The sequence below is a fragment of the Protopterus annectens genome, chromosome 9.part0 (assembly GCF_019279795.1).
Source record: "Protopterus annectens isolate FY-2018-M chromosome 9.part0, PAN1.0, whole genome shotgun sequence".
Taxonomy (NCBI): Eukaryota; Metazoa; Chordata; order Ceratodontiformes; family Protopteridae; genus Protopterus; species Protopterus annectens.
The window spans coordinates 571,406,630-571,432,209 of NC_056743.1; the positions used below are offsets into that span (position 1 = coordinate 571,406,630).

Sequence of the window (25,580 nt, forward strand, 5' to 3'; positions counted from 1 at the left end):
CTGGCAACTTGGCACGTAAAAATCTACTGCCAATCATTAGCGGACCGGAGTTCCGCTGTGGCGACTCCTAACCGGGAAAAGCCGAAAGACACAACAACAATTGATCTCTGCTGCAGTGGGTTATATCCTGCCAATAACAGCTGACTAGCTTCAAAAGCTTCAGGTAACCTTCTAAGCTCTCAAACTATCAAGCAATTCGAGCTGAGCTGACTAAAAGATAAGTTTGGGTGTGAAGCCCTTTAGAGCTACACTCCTCTGAGGCATTTGAATATTGACTGTCAGCTTGTGTTTTCTGTAGCTTGGTAGATAAGTTCCCTTTGGGGGGAAAAAACTTCAATTTTCTTATTTTTTACTGATGCTTTATTACTTTCCTCAAAGTTATTTTAAAGCTAAGAGTGTTGTGTTTTAACATATTGTTTTGAGATTGTAACATTCTTTTAAACAGAGCACTCATTTTTGTCCGTTTTAAAAATAATGTTATCTAAGTGATAAAATGTTTTCTGTGGAAAAACTCTTTATTTTAATGTTGTGGGGCTGTCATGGTATTTGACCGTGCTTTTTACTGTTTTTTTTTCTGTTGCGAGAGAAAAAAAATTGTGGACTGGTAGTTTTACTGGCATTGTTGCTTGTTTTCTCCAGGATACATGCACCATTTTTGGCTTGACCATAGAATGGATTGTCACTCCTACGGTCGGTCCTCCTTCAGTCACAAAAGGAAAAAGTTAAGCAAGCAGTTTTTGCCACCACAACAGGCTAGCAATTAGCCTCAGCTGCAGGTGGGTGACTCTGCTGTGACCATTTGTTGTACCTCAGACCAGTCATCTTTTACCCTGCATCCCTCTGGTATAGTATCTACAGCCACTATGACTGGGGGTAGCCATGTCCTTTTTCTGCTGCTGGGGTCCTCTTACTGGGCAAGGGAGAACCACTCTTATTTGTCTAGACAGAGGGGACGGGAAGTTTCCCTGTTGGGTCAGAATGCTGTGTCCACCCCTTGGAAAGCAGCAGCTGCCATTAGTAACCTGGTTAGCCCCATATTTCCTTTCAAAAAGAAAAAGGAAACCAAGCATTTATCTACTCCTCCTCAAATTTCTTTGATTAGGAGTAATTTACTGGGACTGGCTCAGGGTTTGATTCATGCTGTTGATCCGTCTTGTAGAATAGTTTCTGCTAAAAGACGGATGCCTCCTTTCCCAAACAGATTTGAGATTTTGTCCTCAGATTTCTGATTCACACTATGAGAGCATACTTTCTGATTCTCCCTGTGGGGGTTTCAGTTTCTCTGAGGCAATTGCTAGAATGTCCCAGTAGTTTCAGTAGGAGAAACCTGAGGTTTCTCAGTCCCTCAAAAATACTATGAGTTGTTACAGAAGCATTTTGTAGATCCTACACCCATTCCTTATATCTGCTTTAGAGGATGTGTGTTTTACTGCCTACAGTTTTCCTGATAGTCAGCCAGCTGTCCCTAAAAAGGCAGATAGGATGTATAAAGTTTGTCAGTCTTTTACATTTTTATACACTATTCAAAGACCTGACACAGCAGCTATATTAGTTGACTGTGCTGCTAAGCAGTTAGGAGAAGGACTGGAATTAACTAAGGATGGGAAAATCAATGATAGCTATGCGGAAAAACTGTATACTTCTGCAACTTTGAATTTCAGAATTTTAAATTGCTGGACTGATATGTTAAAGTTTAGTCTGACATTTTGTGAAAGTATGAGGAATGTTTTACTTACAATTTCATCTTGTGAAGAAAAATCTGCTTTAAATAACTTAATTTCTTCTGTTGCATAGATCACTACACGTTATTTCCAGTGTGTGTATGACTCTGATACCTCTTCCAGGGCTTTGGCCATTGGTACAGTTTTAAGGAGGTTTGCTTGGCTGCATTCTCAGAACCTTCCAGTTGATAAAAAATTGGGTTTTAAATTCTCCCTTGGATAGAGATGTAGGGTTTGGCCCCTATACTGCAGAGGTGATCAAAAAGTGTGATGAAAGATGCATTTATTAAGATTTTTTCAGCCCTCTTTTTCCAAATTGTCCAGGGGATTTTCTTTCTGATCGTCCACTTTTGGCAAAAAATAGAATAAACAGTCTCAGCAGAATTCAGGTAAACAAACATTTAAGCAGTAGCAAGGAGGTTCCAAAATGAAGTCTCAAACCTCCCAAAACCAATGACTATTCAAGAGATGTTTTGAGATCCCCCCCCACCATCTGTCTTTTTCAGAAAGGCTGAACATTGATTTTTCTCTCTTGCTACAGATTGTTTCAGGCAAATGGGTTCTAAAAATCATTCATTAGGGTTACAGATGGTAGTTGGAGGAAGTTCCTCCTTTCTACGGGTCATTCCTAATCCTGAAGGTTAGACTATCACAAATGGGAACTAGATTCGGGGGTCTTCCAAGATTTGATCCATCTGTGGAAGGTCCTCAAGTAGACCTTTTTGCCTCCACTCTTAACAATCAGCTGGCAAAGTTCTGTTCCAGTACTCTACGCAAGAAGGCCTGGAAAACAGACTCCTTTTTTTTTTTCTTTGAACAGGTATGTTCATGTATGCCTTTCCACTAATATCAAGGGTACTTCTGAAGATTCAGAAGGAATCCCCCCAAGATCATGTAGTAACTCCCTTCTGCCCCAGGCAGTCATGGTTCTCTCTTCTTTTGGAAATCGCTAGGGGCAATTGCCACAAGTTTAGGCCTACCACATCATCATGGGTATTTTTAATAAACGTATCCCTTCCCGAAAGGCACCCCTGTGATGAAATGGGAGGAACTTGGGTACACCCACCAAGAATGGAATAAAAAGCCCTGATGGAAACCTGTGTAACTCAGTCTTCTAAGCAGCACTTATCTGCCAATAAAGATATTTTTACTGAAACAGAAACTTGAGTATTTGATGTATTTTTCAACCTAAGGACAACTGAATTACCATTCACAGATAAAGCAAGCTGATCGAACACTGGGACAAGACGCACGCCAAGGCATTGTGGAAAACAGATTGAGGCAAAAGGGATGTTCATCGTGTTACCCTGCTGCAGTCATCACACTTGGGTTATCCTTCCGCAGGCGGTCCTGCAGTCGGCCCGAATTCCAAAGTCTTGGTCCAGCGTCAGTTGCTGTCGCTTCTTCCCTGACGTCAGTGCACCAGGGGTATATAAGAGGCATCCAACGCCATTTTATTCAGTCTTTCTTGCCACGCGGTGCCCGAAGCAGAAGCAGTTTGCAAGTGCCGGTCGGCCGACACCTGAGATTTTCGATTTGAATTTCAGTCCGAAGTCTTCAATAAAGCTAACTCAGTCCGATGTCAGAGTTAATTGCATTTCTTGTGGGAAGCAAATACCTCATAAGGACTTCCATTCCTATTGTATTCCTTGCCTAGGCCCAGACCACGACGTCACAGGTTGTCTGTTTTGCACTAGGTTTAATAAACGCACTATCAAACGCCGTTTTGACTTCGCACGGCATTACTTTGGTAGGACATTTAATTATATCATGCCGTCGGAGCAGCCGACGACCGCAATTCATAAAAAAACGCAAGGATAAGGACAGGCAACCTAGGAATAAGCCAGACCCTGAGGCCTCAGCTGGGCCTGTCACCGGTTCTCCTGTTTTCAGTGAGGCGCCTACGCAGCCCCTGACTACCGCAGAGCTGGAACCCCAGACGGCTGCCGACTCCCAAGCGGAGTCTACTAGGCCAATGCTGCCATCTACCGACACTGGAGCAGAATTAGACACCGGTGCAGAGGAAACGCCTTCAGTTGCAGAAGCTGTCTTCAGACCTACTACACTCACCATTAAATCTTATGCTAAGCTTAAAACTCCTTTAAAACCTAAGAAAACTGTTCATCAGTCTACAGGTCAAGGCCCCATGCCTAAGAAACAGATGCTTAAGATGGCAGAAGATTTAATTACCCTTATCAGGGGTTCCCATCCCCCTCCTGATAAAAGACCAAGACAAGAGGCGGATTATGCATCCTCTGACCAGGTTTCTCTCTCCTCAGATTCTTCTGAGGAACAGGATTACACTTTTCCACCTTATAAGGATTCTGATGCTGAAGACTCTATTCCCTCAGCATCTCCCCCTGAAGACTACTCCTTTGGGGAAACATTACATATCATGAGGGAACATTTACACTGGGAAAGCCAGGATTACTCAGATTCTAAGAAAAGATTCCAAGAGTTCCTTTTATTACCCCAGCACAGACCTCTTGCTATCCATCCTGTTTTAGATATTGTGGATGATGTCTACTTGGAGTCTAGTTTAAATCCAGACTCTCTACCTCCTGCTCCAGCCAAACCAGACGGATACTACAGAGTACCTGACTAACACAAATTCCTTTATAAAAGCCCTGTAGCTGACCCAGAAACCATATCCCAGGGTCCTAAGGGAGCAAAAGCTTCTATGGCTAAAAATCCTGTGCCCTCTGAAAGAGATTCCAGAGCCCTACATAGATGGGGAAAGAAAATATACACCTCTGCAACTCTGGCTATGAGAGCATTAAATTGTCAGTTTCACATGTTGAAATATCAACAATTCCTGATGCCTCAGTTAAAACAAAAAATGAGCGCACATTCAGAACAGTCTGAATTCAAGGAAATGCAGGATTTGTTGCATGTAGCTGAACAGGTGGGCAAGCATACTTTACAATGCGGATTTGATTCATTGGAAGCTTCCTGTAGAGCAGCTGTTACTGGCTCTGTCATTCGTAGACATGCTTGGTTAAAAGAGCAATCCCTCCCTGACCATGTTAAAGCAAAATTATTAGATGCACCTTTACAACAGGATGTATTATTTGGTGTCAAAGCAGAAGAGGTTTTAAAGAAAATGGAGGTTAAGGCTAAATCTATGCAAACGGTCAAGGATTTCTTGCAGGTACAACCCCCTCGCTTCAGCAGAAATTGGCCAACAAAAAATTGGTCCTTTCCAGCTTCAGACTGATCACAGAGGGGCAAATACAGATGCCCAAGGGGCAGAGGTCAGTCACAGGGCCCTTACAAATCTCGCCAATGGGGTTCTGCTACCCAGAAAGGAGGAGGAGACAGGCCCCAAGCTAGCAGAAGGCAGACACAATGACTCTATCCTCAAACTACCAAGCAAATCTCTCCTGGCAACACCCTTGGGAGGAAAACTAGCATTTTCTGCAGACAACTGGCACATCATCACAAAAGACAAATGGGTTCTAAACATTGTCTCTCAAGGATACAGATTCCACTTTCATACCTTACCAAGGATCAAAGGAAGGCCAAACCTGCCACCAAATCAATGGGCAGAGGCACAAAACAAATTACAGCTCTCATGGACATGAGAGCCATTCAACAGGTACCTACACAGGAGCAATGACAAGGATTTTACTCAAGACTCTTCCTAGTTCCAGGAAAGGACAAAGCATGGAGACCCATTCTGGATCTTTCAGTTCTGAACACCTATCTGCAAGTACCAAAATTCAAGATGCTAACACTACAGCAGCTTCTTCCCATGCTGGGCAAGAATGCTTGGCTAATCACTTTGGACCTCAAGGAGGCATACCTGCATGTCCCTATCAGACAAAATTGCAGAAGATACCTCCACTTCATTGCAGGTTCAACGCAATATCAATTCTCTGCACTGCCCTTTGGCTTATCTACTGCACCCAGGGTCTTCACAAAATGCCTGGCACCAGTAATTGCATACTGCAGACAAAGAGGAATTCAAATATACCCATACCTGGATGACTGTCTTATTCAAGCAGAAAGCAAGGACATTCTTTTACAGCATCTGGCATTTGTTGCCTAGGGTACACAGTAAATGAAAAGAAATCAAAACTAATACCCTCACAAAACATAATATTCCTGGGTACCAGCTTGAATACAGTGGCCCAGATGGCTTATCTCACGCCAGACAAACAATGACAGCCGTTTCAATATTTCAAAATAATGGCAACAAAGACCCAACTCCCTGCAAGAAAAATTCTGCAGGCCTTGGGAATCATGGCATCTTGCATACTACTAATACCATTTGCAAAACTGCATTTGAGGAAATTACAACGGTACCTGAAAAGTGTATGGACTCTGCACAGCCACAACTTGGAAACAATGATTCCACTCATTCCCTGCCTTCAACAGGAGTTTCTATGGTGGGCACAGGCATGTCACCTCAACAAGGGTCAGCCTTTCACCTTACCCACAGCCAGGCAAACTATGACAACAGATGCATCGGACTATGCCTGGGAGCACACATGGCAGGACAGTGTATTCAGGGCAAATGGACTACAGATCAGAGACACCTGCATATCAATCAAAAAGAAATGCTAGCAGTGCAGAATGCCCTAACAGCTTTCAAGGACCTTCTACACCCAGGACAACTACTAATAAGGACAGACAACACCACAGTTATGTGGTACATAAACAAGAAAGTGGGCACACATTCCTACCCTCTATGCAGGCAAGCAATGACCTTGTGGAACACTGCACTGTCTTACCAGGTTCAATTACAAGCACAATTCCTGCCAGGAAAGAAAAACACATTGGCAGACGACCTAAGCAGAAACATTATGGATCCACACGAATGGAAACTAGATCCACAAGTATTTGCAATGATAGTTCAAAAATGGGGACGCCCAGACATAGATCTGTTCGCAAGCCCCCACAACCACCAACTTCAAAAATTTTGCACAAGGACCTTCCATCCACTAGCTTGGAAAGTGGACGCCCTCTCATTCAGTTGGAAAACATTAACAGCGTATGCCTTCCCTCCACTGCCTCTTCTAGCAAAGGTACTGCTGAAAGTCCGATTAGAGAGGCCACAAATGGTTCTCGTTGCACCAGACTGGCCACGCCAACATTGGTATCCAATTTTAAGGAACATGGCCCAGGGCCCACCACGGATTTTGCCACAAATTCCTCACCTGTTCACCCAGCGAGACAATCTGATTCTACACAACCAGCTCAAGACTTTACACCTGGCTGCATGGCAAATTACCTAAACAACCAGCAAACACCTTTATCCAAAGCTGTTATGGATGTCATTCTGGAGGCCAGGAGGCCCGGAGGCCCAGCACCAGGAAAACGTATTCAGACAAATGGAAAAGATTTTGCACCTGGAACCAGGCTAAAGGCTTAAATCCCCTGGAGCCGAACATTCCTCAGATTCTACAATATTTAACTGAGATGTTACACAAAGGACTTTCCTTTTCATGTATTAAGATCCACGCCTCAGCAATTTCAGCTCATTACAGCACGGATCCTCCTTTATTTTCACATCCACTCCTAAGACAGTACCTCAGAGGGGCTAAGAACTTAAGACTGCCAAGGAGAGCTCCAACACCTACTTGGGATCTCAGCTTTGTCCTGAAAAAGCTTACACTGCTGCCCTTTGAACCAGCTTTTTCAGCTGATTTAAAATTTCTTTCATGGAAAACTGCCCTACTACTAGCAATAACCTCAGCTAGAAGAGTCTCAGAGCTACAGGCACTAATGGCAGTGGAACTTTTCCTCATTTTTCCACCAAGACAGAGTCTCTCTACGAACTAATCCTTCCTTTATGCCAAAGGTGGTATCCAGTGTGGCCCTAAACCAAACCATTCACTTGCCCACCTTCTTCCCAAATCCCCAGAACAAAGGAGAAAGACTCCTGCACTCTTTGGACATTCACAGGCAATTACGTTACTACTCGGATAAAACTAAGGCTTTCAGGAAAAACTGACCAGCTCTTTGTGGCCTATGCTACAGGATCACAAGGAAAAGCTATCTCAAAACAGACCATTTCTAAATGGATAGGACATTGCATACGTTTCTGCTACACACATCATGGGAAACCAGTACCTGCTAACATTAGGTCCCACTCCACCAGGGCTACAGCTACATCAGCAGCCTTTCTCAGGGGAGTGCCAACCAAGGATATTCTGGAAGCTGCTACTTGGAGTTCAGTGCACACCTTCACCAAACACTATCAAGTACCTCTTTACTCTAAGACTAGAACTGGTTTTGCCACTGCAGTTTTGCAGGGCCTACTAGCTTCTTCTAACCCTGTTTGACTCCACCTCCCCTCCTTAGCTTTGGGATTCAACTCAAGTGTGATAACTGCAGCAGGGTAACACGATGAATATAGTACAGTTTTGTACCTACCATAAATGTAGATGTTCGAGTGTTCACCCTGCTGGAGTCCAGGTTACCCTCCCTCCATCCCCTCTGCACTAGCTGAACTTATCTCTACCACTTTATCCTATACTACCTTATATAGCCATATGTATACGTATATATATCTATATATATATATATATATATATATATATATATATATATATATATATATATATTTTGCCTACCTTTTGGGGGCACCTGACATCTGGGGCAAGAAAAACTGAAGAAAATGGCGTTGGATGCCTCTTATATACCCCTGGCGCACTGACGTCAGGGAAGAAGCGACAGCAATCGACGCCGGACCAAGACTTTGGAATTCGGGCCGACTGCTGGACCGCCTGACGGCAGGATAACCCAAGTGTGATGACTGCAGCAGGGTGAACACTCGAACATCTACATTTATGATAGGTACAAAACTGTGCTTTCTTTCCTGGAAACATCTCCTCCAACAACAACAACGAGTGGATTTTTTGTTTTAGAACCTAAAAGTGAGGACAATTATTATCTTGACAGAACTAAATCTTTCAGTTCATCGGATCAATTGTTACTTTTTTGTGAAGGTAAGAAGAAAGAACAACTGGTGTCAAAACAGACCATTTCCAAATGGTTGTATAAAGCTATTACCTTTTATTATACTCACCATAACAAATCTATTCCAGGCAGGGTCAAGGCCCACTCTACAGGACCTTGGCTTCTTCTATAGTTTTTGGAAAGGGTTGGATTCTCAAAGTAATTTTAGAAGCTGCTACTTTGTCCTCTGTATATACTTTTACAAAGTACTATAAGCTGGATTACTTCTCTATGTCTAGATTGTGCTTTGCTACGACCATTCTCCTTCCACCTCCTAAATATATTTAGCTATGGTAATCTACCCAAATAGCTAAGGCTACTGCAGCAGTTATCAGTATGATGAACATAATACAGTTGTGCAAGTTGAACTTACCATAACAGTAGATGTTTTAGTGGTCACTGCTGCACTAGCCACTTCCTCTGTCTATTCCCCTTGTTTTTTGTGTGTTTTTTTATGCCAAGGTGTGGGCATTTATTTTTTGTTAATCCTAGTCTTGTCCTTTCAGGGCTTGGCCTCCTCTCTGTTGGCAGGAAAGCTCTGAAGCGCTTTTGTCAGAAACTTGTCTTTTAGTCAGCTTAGCTTGAACAGCTTGACAGTTTGGACACATGGAATGTGCCCTGAAGTTTTGGAAGCTGTCCAGCTATTACATCCTTTGCAGGATATAACTAACATAGCTAAGGCTATGGTAGCAGTGATCTTTCAAACCTCTTCTGTTATGGTAAGATCAACTTACACAACTGTACTTTCTTTGATATAGTTAAACAAAAATGTCTTGTGTTGTGACAGACTCCCATTTTAAGACCACATGTGAATACATTTCTTTGTCAGGAATTGCAAAAAATGTTACAAACTGGTACAAGGGTTATACTCACTTTTAAGAAGTATATAAAATCTGTCCCTGCTTTGTCATTCAACTTCATTACTGTTTAAATCACTGGTACCACAGTGTGCAATTCAAGCAGCTAGTAATATCCCTGTGTGAGTGGTACTGGGTAGTAATGTATCCCTCTGGGTTTTTGTGGTGCATTATTTGGTATGTCTTTGCCCTAGGCATGTTTTGTAAGAGACTGCTCGTAATAAGCACCTTGGAGGGTTGTTTAGAAATAAATAAGCAACTGTTAACGTATTTATTAATGTCTGAAAATAAAAAGTAAGACGGTATCTGTTTTAGTCAGAGAAAAGTAACCACGTTAATGATTATCAGATGGAAAATGTAACACATCCAGCATGTGCGACAATAAACAAAAGCAGTGTAAGAAAAAAGATGTGTTGAAATATGTTGTAAGCAAAAGGCATTTAGTAGCTTACCCACCAAGTAATAAGTAAACTGAACTGTAGATAACAGGTACTTCCTTCTTAGTTTTAGAGTACAGTAAAATGAACAGCAGTAACTTTCACAGTGCTCCTTAAGAAATCTCATTTTACACTATCTATTGTACCACTTCTTGCAGCTGGACAGAACTGTACTCCCCAAATTTATCCTTCATATAGTTGTACTAAAATAAACTCCTCCGAAAGTTGCAGCAATAAAATCCTTCACACAGTGCAACAAAAGGTAAACTTACAGTATCCTGCTTACTGAAGTTTGCATAAAAATGTATCTCAGTTTCACTTCTGGATCATTGGAGGCCACTTGTACAGTGAAGGCATTTTAAGAATTTGATTTATCTTCTTTAAACAGCACTTTGACTGCACGTTTTCTCTCATTTGGTTTATTGATGTTTTAAGGGGGATAGTGGCAAGAACAGTTCACTTTTAATAAATGAGAAGCAGGCTTATCACTGCAAGATTGCCAGAAGGGCTTTGTTTTATATCATGACGCATTCTGTGTTCTTTTCAGACACGCAAAACATATTTTCATGCCCAGTGCATTTTGGTTGCATTTACTGGTATGCTTTTGTGACATCAGTCGCCATTGCAGTTCTTATGTTGCACTTTGTGAACGTGGAGGAAGATACCTAATATTATAGGAGTCTAACCATTCATTGCTTGCTGTAGCAGTGCATAATGCTTATGATGAAAGTATAGGTTAATATTGCTTCTTGTTTTGCTCTATGCTGAATTTTAGGATGGTGTGGGTGAGAAGGAAGGGTTGTTTTGCATAAAGACTATAGTGTCTTTTATGTGTGTGCATTTATCACAGGTTAATGCTACACGGCATTGCATTAGTTAAATTCATCCAAGGACTCTCTTCATCCTCAGCCTTGTGTGCAAGGTATTATCACTTTAAAAGTACACTAAAGTATTTAAAGTAGTGGGTGTTATAATTATATAGCTTGACATGACATATATATATATATAGTGCACTAGACAGTGAATTAATTATGCTCTGGTTATCGGGATATAAAGAATTAGCATTAAAACAGGAAAAAAAAGACACCCTGTGGGAGGGGGGATTACCTACATATGTTGAAGGAGTATGCATGTTCTGAAAGCAGATCTTCAATACATAAATTGTTTATCTAGTTAGTGGGAGTAGATAGTGCTTTTGACACTTATCAGACACATTAGATGTTCTTTAGTTGTATGTGTTTTTTTGCAAAACTGCTGATATCCCTGATTTCCAAAGGGAAAAGATTCTGCTTGATGGTTACTATCATGTAAAGCTTTTTTCACAATCAGAAAGACTAAACTGGGTTGCTGTAATGTTAGGGTATAATTTTTGTGGTAGCAGAGAACATAAAGTGAAGTTTTATTTGATAGTATATTTTTCAAGTAAGACTTTTTGGTCCAGAATCTTGAAATATAATACTGGTAAATTTATGGACCTTATTGGGATAGGTAAACACTTTACTTTTTCTGGAGCATGGCAATGGTGTTTGGTTCATGGAGAGAGATTTTTAAATCTACAGATGCCATTTAGTGTGGTTTGAGGTCACTGTGTGTTAGCTAAGTAGTACAGTGGACAGTAGGAAGACTATATTCTATTATGGTTAAGAGAACATTTTTAGCTCTGATCCTTTGAGTATCTAAGGTGATGTGGTTAGAGATGGAATAGGAAACCTTTATTTGTGTTTAAACATTAGTTGTTATGTTTTCTGGGTTTTGAAAGTCTGTATCAGTTAATCGAAGAGTCACTTCAGCGAATCTGACTTCATCGACCCTAAACCACCGAACTTCACTTCCGCAAACATTCACATTGAAAAATTATTTCACCAAGGAAAGAAAGCACTTGACCAACACCACAAAAGAACACACACTGCAGTATGTCAAATCCACCCAAGTGGTGGGATGCATCCTCCACACCCCCCTAACTATGTAAACCAACTCTGAGATTGCAATACAGTGGGGAAAAGGGCAAAGTTATGCTGTTGGTTAACTGCTTCCTTTCCCTACTTAAATCTTTCACAGATGTGAATGTTCGCGGAAATGAAGTTCGGTGGTTTGGGGTCGATTGAAGTCAGTTTCACTGAAGTGAATCTTTGACAGACCGATATAGAACAGTGTTTTGATTGTTAAAATATGGGCAAGGAGAAGGCCTTAGTGCTTGTATTTGTGTACAGAAAGTAATGGCTGATTGATTGGAGACTGTATTTGAAGGGTTGTCCCATTTAACTAGCTTTATGAGTTATTAAAAGCTATGGGATTGATACAGAAGCAAAGGAAGAGATTATTAAAGTCACATTGTAGTAGGTTCTGTAATGGTTTGGTCAGGAAAGCTTCTTTATAAAGTAAAATGCTATGGTCAGAAAAGCTTCTTCATAAAGTAAAATGCTATTAGCTTAAAGGGTAAGCTTAAAGGGTAAGCTTAAAAGAGGGTGTTACTGAGTTGATGTCTTTAATGAATAATGACATTACAACATAGCCAAGTACTAATCGTCAATGTAACCCTGTGGAAAAGAAGCCACTTTCAGTAAGGTACATTTCCTGCTTTATGGTAAAGGATCTGTGAGAGTGATCATTATTGAATCAATTTACAATGTTATGTCCAAACCTAAGTAAACAGATTTAGTTAGCATAAGTTTCATGCTTTCCAATGCCTGACTTACTTATCTGCAGCCATCTTTATTGACCTTTTACATACCTACAAATATCTTGTCATAAGAGTGTTGTGACTGTTGCAGAACTCGCGTTGTTTGTAAGTTTGCAGTGCATACTTATTTAGGTGTTCCAGAATTTGTATATATAATGTGAAGAATTTGTCTATGTAATTTTTCAAAAATGTTTGCAAGAAGACATGATATATTTATGGAACAGATATTATGTACGCTGGCTAGGATTATAGCAGTGGGACAGATGTGTTCTGTGGATGGTCTGGGTTTTGGGGATGGAGATAATAAATGCATGTGTACATTGAAATCTTTTTGCATGAGACTGGTAACCATTCTTAGGAAAGCCAGGATTACGTAGATATGTGCATTTGAAGAGGTCATCTGAAACTGTTAAATAATGGCATTGCTCAGGCTTATGCTTTTTTCTTGCATTAGTAAGACCAAAATGTAAAAAATGAATAACGTAGCTTACTTGCCATTTTGCAGGGAATGCATGTATATGTACTGGCTGGATGCACAAGCAGAAGCCATGAATGGGGGAAAAATGTATTGAATAGCACCTGTGCTGTCTGTGTTCATTAATGTTTTGCTGCATAATGTACACCTGAGCAAATGCACATTCTATGTAGGACTCTTAACCTACAAAGTCTTTCGTGGCTTGCAAAACACTAGTATGTACTGGTACAAGGAGTCCGAGGAGTAGAATGAGTGGACATCGGTCAGCCAGTATTCTTTTCACTAGTCCTATTTCCGCACCTTAGCTGTGGTGGGGCAAAGGGGGCAGCTACCCTAGATGGGAAGCGCTAAGGGGTGTGATCAGCAGATAGTGATTGGTCTTCAGTGCAGTGCATTACCAGCATTCAAAGTTGAATGTCGATGTTGCATTTGTGGTCAGAAATGAAGCACTTAGTGGGCCTTGCATGGCATAAACTGTTGATCGATTGATACAAATGTGTCAAGCAGTTGCTGGTTTAAAAAGAAGAGAGGAGTATTTTTTCTGAGCAGAGGGCCTTTCTTTTTTTTTTTTTTTTTTTTTTGTTCAACCTAGTTGAGGGGATGCCAGATTGGGGGACAGCAGCAGGTACCAGAATAGCTAGCTATACCTCTTAATCTCCGAAATGAAACATTGTCTTTTTGTCTTGCCCTTAAAATGGACATACTTGCAATATAATGTTAATAATACACCACTGCACCTAGGTTTCCTTTCCTTTACTTATTTGCTACTTCTTCCCAGTAAAGCTTTATCTTCCTCCTCCTCTTTTCCATCACCTGTTGCCTCTGCCTACCTAACAGCCAGAGAATTACATTACAATGTACTTTGCTACAGCTTAGAGGGGTATTTCCAGAAGCATTCTATGCCAGAGTGGTGCAGACCAGTAGAGTGTCTACTGAGCAGTCATCTGCCATTTGAAAATATCTGAGGTACGTACACACCGTTATAAAGATTATCTTGGTTAAATATGCCCCTAGGGAACTATTTTCTTTACCTGCACTTTCTGGATTTTTTCCTTCCAAGCATCTGTATATGCTGCAGCTACCAAGAGACTTCAAGCAGCGCTACACAGCTATAATGAATTTAACTCTGTAACTGAAATGTGGACTAGTTTATTTCTGAAATATATGGACTGTCTTATGGCTAGCTCACAAGGCTCCTTTTCCTAACTGAAAGCATGCCCAAGGCTTGGCATTAATATTTGATTACTCTAATTTTCCTGCACAGGACTGAGCAGATTTCATTTTGTTCAGATAAGAATGAACAACATTAATAATAGACAAGTACTTGGAAGGGTTATTACTTTGTTTCTTGGAGTTTTAGAAGCCATTGTTACAAGACATTATCTGTAAACTTTGCTGCAAACCAACAAGAAGGATTACTGCTGTTGGTGATGCTTCGTGTGCTCTTTTCTCTTGTGTACAGGCTGGTCACAGACAATGGTTTGAAGGCGATAAAAATGGGGGATAGCCAAGATTCAAACCTCATCCCTGTTGGCAAAGACAAATACATTCAAAAGTAAGATATTTATTTTTTTACTGCAGCTCGTTCTGCTGCACTGTTATATTCTGTTTAGGAACTGTAAAGATGCATATATATTCAAGATATGAATAAAAGGAAACTGGTTAGACCAAACTTTCTTGCATGTGTAGATACTTCCTCAGGGCACTGCTGGTCAGAAATCACATGCTCTGTTTTAAGATTTGCTGCCCTGAACTGATGAAATGCCTTTAGTAGCTTTGTTTTTGAAATGCTGAAGACTTTTCCCCCTTTTAAACTCATTAACTTTTCATGTATGGTTGTTTTACAGAAATGAACTGTTATCCCACTTAAAAACCTACAATCTATATTATGAAGGTCAGAATTTACAGCTACGTTGCAGAGAGGTGAGTGGTTGACATATATTTTACATAAAAAAATATATGTACTGTTTTCAGTAGTAGGGCTTTGCATTGTATATATTACACAGGTAATGAATTTCTCCCTTTCAGAGGCCCATATCTTTACACTGGCCATAGACTGTCTTTTCATTTATACGATCCTGGCTATTCACTGACCACACTGATTGATTAGGGTTCAGTGTTGGGACCCCTCCTTTTTGGCATTTTATTTCTAGTTTCTGGGCAGGCAGACAAAGCCTCTGGCTTATTAAGCTTGCAGATGATTGCAAACTGGGAGTTAAGTCCCCCTCTGTCCTTTAGTACCCGGACCCTACAGCAAAACCTCTCCCTGAAATTCTTGGTGTACTGAAAAGGATTGGAATTAAATGCTAATAAATGCAGAATCATTGCATTTGATACAGTCCTTCCCCTCAGTATACTCTATTGCCAATACACCACTACAAAATGAAAATGTAGTTAGCAACATTGGAACTTGGGTTGTTATCTCCTTAACTTATCATCGTGTGACAACAATAATCGGGAAGCTCATCTACTTAGCACAACTAATTACCAAGAGTTTATCACCCAGAACAAAGGATATCATCATTTCCGTATATTTTACATTGATTAGGCCAGTTATTGAGTATTGCACTCCCTTTGAAATGTACCTCACTAGAGATATCACACTAGTAGGAAGGCCACAAAAGTTCCCAGCATGCAAAGCACAGGCCTAAAGACTTTGAGCTACCAGGAGGATCTGAATGCACTGACCTTTACTCACTTTTTTTTGGGGGGGGGGGCATACGCCTAGCCTGCAGTGCTATTGGAGAAATGCAGGAGTCTCTCTCAAAGTCTAATACTTCTAAATATTCACCAGCAGTTAAAACCCAATGAACAGACAGGTTTATCACACAGAGCCCCCCTTCATTTGGAGCAGACTTCAGCTTCAGGTTAAATAGTGTGATTTATTTGAATCTTTCAAAAAGAACCTGGATGACTGAATAGGTTCCCACATATTTACACCAGGTGCTGTTAACCTTATACCCCAGTATCTACACCCCTTCCCCTCTTTATCCTATCACTGACTATTACCACTTAATAGCCCCACCTCCATCTTAACCACTCCTCAGTTAGCTTCACACCTTTAACTTCTCTCCATCATCTCTGCACACTTATTAACCTGCACTGCTTGCACTATATAACATTCCTCTCGTACTATTACCCCTATTTTAGCTTATATTAAGCACTCTCCCTCCTCATACTACACCTCCTTACTTATAAATCCTAATGGCCTCACTACAGAAAATTATATACATAACTCTTATACTCTTAACTACTATCCTAATTTCTCTATCTATATCCTATGCACTAACCTTCTATGAACATTTTTTTCTGTCTGAACATCACCACCCCAGCCAACAAACGAATTCTCATTCTCACATAAACATTACCTCCACTTCTGTCTACATACTTCCAAAGTATCATAGATCGACCCATATCTTTTATCTCCATAACAAGAAAACCCTGATTAACTATAACAAACTCTTAAAGTCTATACAAAAACCTCAACAACATCTTCTATTAGATGGTGATATTCACCCAAACCCTGGCCCCAACATAGCAATTCACAAAGACCCACAAAACCTAACATCCCATGCTATCCTTACACCAAAAAGACCTTCAAACTCACTCTTAATAGCTCACCTCAACATCTGTAGCATTAACAAAATTACTCATCTGCATTCACTTAGAAGTGCATACATTTGATATCCTCTGTATTACAGAAACATGGCTAAAGCCTACAACTCAAGACCAAGAAATTACCCCTCCTGGACATAACATCCTGAGATGCGACCACAAGACAAAAAAAAGGAGGAGTAGTAGTCATTGTGTATAAATCAGAACTTCATGTCTCATCCTTTAATGTGTTCCTACCCCTAGTAACTAATGCAGAAACCCTTACTGCTAAACTTCAAATCAACAACTCAAAATCTATCTGCATAATGTGTGCCTATCTTCCCCTCAGAAATAATATCAATACTCTTGAAAACATCCTTAGCTGCCTTACTACTCATCTACCTCAGGAAACCATTGTCCTAGGTGATTTTAATATAGACTGAGCTACCTGCAGCTCCCCAAATCCCATCTCCCACGCAAATCTATACGTTGTTTCCCAAATAATTACCTCCCCTACTAGGATCCATAAACCAGTTGGTAAAGAAACTACCCTAGACTGGATCCTTATAAACAGCCATCCTAATACATATAAATCAGACACCCTTCCAGATGATATGAGTGACCATGTTCTAACGTATACAATTAAACAAAAACTCATAGCCCCAATGATAATATTTACAAAACATCTCACTCTAAAAACATTTTCATCCAGACAGCTTCTAAAATGAACTCAAAGCATGTGACTGGTCCCCACTGCATCATCTTCAGCTAGATGAATCAGTCACCTACTTTAATACTAGATTCCTACAAATCCTAGATTACCATGCCCCCTCTCGCTCCAACCGAGCAAGAACCAAAATTGCCCCATGGCTCACAAAACAAACCAGACAAAAGATCCTCCTACAAAATAAAATCTGGGCCAAATGGAGAGCCTCTAAAAGCCCAACAGACCACCTTCACTTTAAACAACTACGTAATGCAACCAAAAAAGACATTCTACTAGACAAAAAAAACTTTTACCTGTACCTCCAACAAACTTACCTGTACCTCCAACAAACCCATCAGCAAAAATCACAAAAGTTCTGGTCAAGCATTAACAAATTACTGCAACCAGGACACTCTAAAACTCCTGCCCCAACAGGTATCCCCTATACTAACTCTAAACAAGTTGCTGATGCCATCAGCAACTACTTCACTGACGCCATTCAAACTCTAGCTAACACATTACATTAGCACTAGCCCATCTAATACTACAAATAGCCCAGTCCCTACCTTCCATTTACAACCAGTACCTACATCCCTCATTTGCACCCTCCTACAAAAACTTAAACCATGCACCCCTTCTGCTGACTGTCTTCCAGCAGAATACCTGCAGATTGCTGCCACAGCCATTGCCTATCCCATTTCCATCCTTATTAATAGGGCAATTACAGAAAGCACAATCCCATCCATCTGGAAAGTCTCCCATATCATCCCTCTACATAAAGGTGGTGCATCTACTGAACTTTCTAACTTTCGACCAATTACCTTACTCTCTCCAATAGCTAAAATAATGGAAAAATGTATACACCGACAATTACTACACCACCTCCTCCAAAATAATCTACTTGCTAACTGCCAGCATGGTTTCAGGCCTCACCATAGCACTACTACTGCCCTCCTATCCTTTTCTGACTTTGTAAACAAACATCGTAATAACAACTCTTTCCTCTGCACTATTCATTGACTTTTCAAAAGCATTTGACATGGTTAACCATCACCTACTTATGGACAAACTAAAAGCCCTATCACTTGACCCACAATCATTACTCTGGTTTAAATCCTATCTGGAAAACAGGCACCAAGCAGTGCTGTGGGACAATAATCTTTTTACACCCCTCTCTGTCAAGATTGGAGTACCTCAAGGCTGTATTTTAGGCCCTCTTCTCTTTTCTGTTTTTATTAATGATCTAAATGCCAAAATTCCCCAAGCCACCTGCATACAATATGCAGATGATTCTACTTTAATATACACAGCAAAGTCCCCAACCTCTCTCCAGACCCTCATCCAAACAGTATTTAATATTGTTGAAAATTGGTTCATGCAACATTGCCTCCTCCTGAACCCCCAAAAAACAAAATTACTGCTTCTTGCTTCTACCCAAAAGTCACCACAAATTCACTTCATAGTAACTTCCAACAATGGAACTAGCATATCCCCTGATACTTCAACTCGTTTCCTGGGTATTACTATTGACCACAACCTTAACTTTGATGATCACATTAATACTACCATAAAATCTGTCAACAGAAAACTTGGCTCTCTTTTTATAGAATCAAGCCCTTCCTTACGCCATTAGTTAGAACCACTATTGCCCAGACCCACCTTATCTCTACCCTACTATATGCTTCAGCCATATATATCAATCTGTCCAAAAACAACCTTAACAAACTTGCAACCAGCTACAATAACATAGCTAGATTTGCCACTGGCACCCCTTTAAGAACTCACCACTGCTACAACTTTAAACAATTGGGATGGTTAGAACTGCAGAACCAACTTCAATGTCAACAACTTACTATGACCCAAAAAATCATTCATCACCCTAATAATATCCCAATTCTCTCTAGCCTTATTACCCCATACAAAAATCTAGCAACACTACGCTCCGCTAATGAACTTCTAGTCTCAACTACTAAACCTAACAGAGCTGGGGACTCACTTTTCTCTAATACAGTGGGAAAAAGCTGGAAGAACCAGCTTCCAAGTGAACTTTTGACTCTTTCTTCTACACTGCTTTTCAAAAAACGCCTTAAAGAATACCTTGAAACACATTGGCTTTGTCCCTGCTCTAACCCTGACTAATACTTCTCTCCCCAATCATGCTCTCCTCATACTTTGCTAACCTTTTGTACATGGATGCTGACCCGAACTAACCAGTTATTTAACATCCCACTAGTATCTAACTAGTTTCCCTTTTTAATACTTTATAAGAATCTTTATATTAGCTTTACAAAAAAAAAAAAAGGACTCTATAAGATTTTCCATATTTAGAATCTCAACAATGTTCTACTATTATCTTACTATTGTATAAATTGTATGTTATGCTGTAAGTTATGTTGTTGCCTATGCTTGGAGCTTTTCTCCCCGGGCCTCTACTGAAAATGGACATGTATCCAGTTAGACTAGCCCGGTCAACAAATGTAAAATAAATGCATAAATAAAATAATAAAATAAAGGTTTGACTGTCCTGGCCCTCTTTAGAAGTGGATATTACCTGAGGGTGAGTATTGGCAAGGTGCATGTTATCTTGAAATTTCTAAGAATCTGTGACTATATAGAAGTCCCTTGTACTACAATTTAGAAAGACAGAGCTGTAGTATCAGCCATAGTTTCTGGTAGTTATTTTCAAGCCAGCTGTTTTAATTTCACACCTCCACACTGAAAAATGTAATGTGTGAGCAGGGGTGCATGGGAACTCACAACATCGAAGTGAATCAAGGCTGGAAGAAAGGTGTTGCTTAAATTGCAGTAATGGCTACAGACAGAAGGCTTCTTGGAAAAAATATAAGAGGAGTGGGAATGGATGTAATTATACAGGTCGGTAGAGGACTGGTTATTTGACAGGGAGTAGACATTGCTATTGAAAGTAAGCTCACAGCAAGGGAAGGCGACAGCTGATGTTACTATCTACTATATTTGCTCACCTATACTTAAGCTTAATTATTCAGACTATGTAGCAAGAACCCTAGCTACTCACATGGGTAACTTAATTATCCTAACTTGTTATATCCTAACTTGTGATATTCCAATTGTGTAAACCACTTTATGGTCGATATTATAATCTATCATTATACTCAGATTTTCACCATACTCAATCTATTATCAACTGCAACATGTGTATTGTATGTACTGATCACTGTGACATGTGCATTGTATGTACTGATCACTGTGACATGTGCATTGCATGTACTGATCACTGTGACGTGCGTTGTATGTACTGATCACTGATCACTGTGACGTGCATTGCATGTACTGATCACTGTGACATGTGCATTGTATGTACTGATCACTGTGACGTGCATTGTATGTACTGATCATTGTGACGTGCATTGTATGTACTGATCATGTTGATCTATTGTATTGAATGTATTGTATGATGTATATTGTATGTATTAAGTATTTTAGTGTGGAGCTTTTCTTACCAGGCCTCCAGTGAAAGTGGGCTCACTATGGCCCAATGGACCATCCCAGTAAACAAATGCAAATAAATAAATAAATGGATTGGTACTAGTTTTAGCTCTTTTTAATGCATTTGTTTCTGATGTCACACATGGGAATACAATCTGTATTAGTCTCTTCTCAGAAGATAGTAGCATTTTATGGGGGGGGGGTACAAGTCTGTCAAAAGCATGAACAGGCTGAATGTATGGTGTGACAGGAGGCTTGGTGATGGACCCTGGGAAAGATTATCAAAGGGTGCACTGTGCACATTGTGGGGACAGATGCAGAAATTCTAGAAAGGAAAAGTTTGGGGAGCTTTTGTTATAAAGACATGTCATGCTTGTACAAGAGGGTAGCATCAAGGGCAGTCAAATATCAGAATGCATCATCGGGGACATAACATCCAGGTATAGGAAGGTGGTGATGTCAGTCTGTCAGGTCCTTGTTGCATCACGGCTGGAATACTGCATGCAGTTCTGGAGGTCATCTCAGGAGAATGAAGCCATGCTGCTAAACAGGATGCAAAGAAGGGCAACAAGGATTATATGGAGGATGGAGTGGATGTCAAATTTATAAGAACCTTAAGTTTCATCTTCTCTCACTAGAAGAGGAGAGAGTGGAAGATGTGGGAGGAAAACAGCGTTAAAGGAAATGTGTGATGGTTAACGGAAATGTGTGATGGATTAAGGAAATGTGTGATGGATTAGGTTGGATATGAACGGCAGAGTAGGTGGGATGATGATTTTATTTATTCAACATTTGTTGACTGGGAAAGTCCAACTAGGACAGAGCCTATTTTCAGCAGAGGCCTGGGGAAAAACCTCCAGATGCATGTCTTTGAAATGTGGGAGAAACTGCAGTACCCAGAGAAAACCCATGAGAACACAAGGAGGACATGCGGACTCTACAAAGAAGGCATCCCAGCCAAGAATCAAACTGTAGAACCTCTTGCTGTGAGGCAACAATGTTAACTGCTGCACCACTCTACTGCCCTACCTACCCTTTGACTTACTACCAGGGTAAATGAAACCAGTTCAGCACAGACTCCTTGAGAGGGTGGGTGGCAAGTGTAAAGAGCTGTCAGTGAGCAATAGAGGCTTAGATATGGAACTTTTTAAAAAAAAAAATCTGTAACACCTTGAGGTAGGCTTAGAAAAGAGAAGAGGCAGCTGCCCTTTATTAACTGTTCCATCCCTACCAACCACTGAGATATATACTCATTCTGATGGCATTTTTTATACTATACCAATTCTTGTTTTATAAAATGCTTTCTGATAGTGCAAAGGCATTGTAAATCTGATTATCAAGAAGGGAAATGTACCTTAAAATTAACCACAAGCTATTTTATATTCTTACTGTTGACTTGAGGCATTTGCTTTAGGCGTTTCACCTTCACCTATGTTTTATTTACTTTAATGTAAGTTTTTCAAAAAACAAATTGACAAAAAAATCTTATCTGTTCCTGTTATACTTACACCTCTTCAGTTCCACAGGTCTCCCTTCTTTGGTATAAATGTTGCCAAAAGTCATGATAATTTTTCTTTATCATAGAATTTAAAAGTTCCTTTAATTTCATCTTGCTGTATCTTATAAATTTTCCATGGAATTTTGTCAACTCCATTAACCTTTCTTACATACCATTCTCTGAATTTCTTATTTCTTAATTTCTATCCCACATCCACATTTTGGACTATTTTTCCGTACCTACTTCTTGGTTCTTCTTTATATAACTTAGTTAAGTATTCTTCCACTATTTTTTCATAAAAATTTGGATATTCTTGACATTTTCATTTATTTAACATTTCCTTAAAAGTCAACTTCATATAATGTTGCATAGCACTTTGTTGAAAAATTTTCACATATAACAAATACTTTTCTTTCTTTCTTCTGTAAATAATTTATGTAATTTTCTTATTTCAATACTTAATTCATCTCTTCCCTTAAATAGTATGGAAAGGTTATACTCGCCATGTACCAAAATTCTCTTCACTGTCTTTCTTCCATTCATTTGCTAACGTTTCCATATTTTCTTTACAATTTGTCTGTGACTAAAATATGTCAAAACAAATGTATTAAGTTTATTGTGCTTATGTGTTAAAAACCTCAGGATCGTGGTATTTGTTAAGCGGTGTATCTGGAGACATTTTCATTTCTAGTTTTCCTAAATCTACTTTTTTCTTTAGTTCTTAGTAAAATTATCCCATGATTCATAAGTAAAGCAGTGAACAGTCTCAAACCTGCACTATAAATTTGTTGATAATAAGCGATAGCAGATTTCTGTTTTTTCAGACTTCTGCAACATAACCACCCTTTCCATGCATGTACTAACCAGGTGACGCTTATATTTTTTTGATTTCCACTTTTCTGTATACACTGAAATTCAGTCCTTCTGTTACTCATATTGTTATAAGTCCTTCCCCCCAAAAAATGCCCATTTTATATTGTATAACCTGTGCTTGTAAATTTAGTGTGTTTATCACACACACACACACACACACACACACACACACACACACACACACACACACACACACACACACACACACACACACACACACACACACACACACACACACCCGTCAGGACCATTTTACTCTCTCCATCACAGCTGATGGCTTATGATTCAGTATTTTCTGGCTGATATTCTGAAAGTCATAACAAATTGCTCACACAAAGTGCAACCACATTATATAAAAATATCTATATTCACTTACACAATTAAGAAAATGCCAGCTAAAGAGTTGCAGTGGTCTTTCTTTTTCTGACTTCATATTTGCAATAAACAGTAGTCATTAATAATATTCTTTTCAGTGCTACATCCACTAACAAAACTTGACCATCCTGAATCTATTAGAACTTCTCTGCCACTATTTTGTGATTTGTTTATAGACTGTATCTTCTTAACCCCACTCACCAGAATGATTCTCACACTCCAGACTTTTCTCACTGTTCTTACCTGCTTTGTACGTAGCATCAAAATGCTGTCTAGATTTTTCTTTACTGAATCTTCAATATTAACCTTTCTTTTGCCCATATCTTAACACTTGTCACTTTCAAAAAATACTAGCTTTAGCATTTTCTTCTGTATTGACCAATTCATTTTCAAAAACTTATTCCTTGTTATAACTCACTGTGTATATTTTCACTTTATTTTATCATCTTCCATAAGCTCCTTCTGTTTAAAGACCTAAAACAAAGAGTAAAAAGGTCACACAGATAACCAACTGGTTAAAAAACACAAAAAAGAAAAATCTAGCAAAGCTAGACTTCTGTGTGATACCTTAAACCTTTTGCATCAGAGGCCTCATGGGATATATGCAAACCACCCTTTAAGGATATCAGGTGTTTAAGCTAAATGGCAATTCTGAACGTCCATGACTTTTTTCTTTTACTTTCATCTTTAAGTCTGTTTATGGACAATTTCAGGCCATTAAAGCCAAACCCATAGTCCATAAATAAACTTAAAAATGTTATCTGTGTGACCTTTTTAATCTTTGTTTTAGATTGTTAGTTGGAATATTTTGTAGACACCCTAATGTTTATGGATATCAGCTGGGTATGACAACCATGTGTCTCCAAAGGCAAACATTTCTCTTATGCTGTGCTGATGTTGTCCTAACAAGGCAGAAACATGCATGTCCACAGCTAAAGGGGTTTGGCTTTAATGGCCTGAAATTGTCCATAAATTGACTTAAAAATGAAAGTAAAAGAAAAAGTCATGGATGTAAAGAATTGCCATTTAGCTGTAACACCTGATATCCTTAAAGGGTGGTTTGCGTATATCCGATGAGGCCTCTGGTGCAAAAGGTTTAAAGTATCATGCAGTTAGAAGTCTAGCTATGTTTCAAGACCTGAAATGAGATTTTCTTTCATTTTTCACCATTCTGTTTCTTGTATTTTTTTTTTTTTACTTTGTTAGGAAAATCAAAGATTTTCTTGCTGTCCTTATTAGCCTTATTTCCCATTTTCTCCACTAAATAATTCTTGGATTGCATGTCACCTCAAATCTGCAACTTCTGCCCCACCCATAAATATCCATAAAGACTCCAAATGTGAATATTATGTAAAGAACAAATGTAAATGACAAACCAGTTTTGGAACCGTATGTGACAAATATTTAAATAGATGGCTAGTGGTTTGAAGCATTCAAACACCAACAACAGCACATTCAAATGCAATGCAACCAAAACAGCTAATTCAGAACATCTTAAAATTTGAAAATTTAGTGAGGCAAGTAATTTTGGGCAAAATAAGCAAGGATAAAATTAAGTAAGGCTAGCAACAAATGCTGAAGAAAAAAGTACATTTTTCTATAGAGGAATACTGCTTTACAATTATTAAAACATAAGCAATAACAAATATGTTAAATAAAGAGCAGTATGTTTGTAAATAATAGATCTGTAATAATAAAACATTTCTGAAAAAAGCAACAAATGAAGTAAAGATTTATATATAGTTGACCCAAACCATGAGCATTTACAGTGAAAGGGATTCTGATATCACAGTAAAATACATCCTTTTTGTTATGGCCTCATCCTAAGCTGGAAATCTGCATGACTCACAAGTACTGTCTTGTAGAATCTGTAGATGAATGTTACAGTCTCCAAAATGGGAGCAGCATTAGGGTCCCTTCAAGAAAGGACACT

General features: G+C 39.4%; 1 protein-coding gene across 3 annotated transcripts in view; it reads left to right on the forward strand.

Moving 5' to 3' along the window:
- Positions 1–25,580, forward strand: part of RASSF2 (Ras association domain family member 2) — a 228,946-nt gene that overhangs the window by 86,568 nt on the left and 116,798 nt on the right. For all 3 annotated transcript variants that reach the window (XM_044083102.1, XM_044083101.1, XM_044083103.1), the window contains 2 exons: positions 14,599–14,691; positions 14,984–15,059. In XM_044083102.1, coding sequence (XP_043939037.1) covers positions 14,633–14,691; positions 14,984–15,059 — 135 coding nt within the window. In that variant the 5' untranslated portion in view covers positions 14,599–14,632. The remainder of the gene's footprint in view (positions 1–14,598; positions 14,692–14,983; positions 15,060–25,580) is intronic.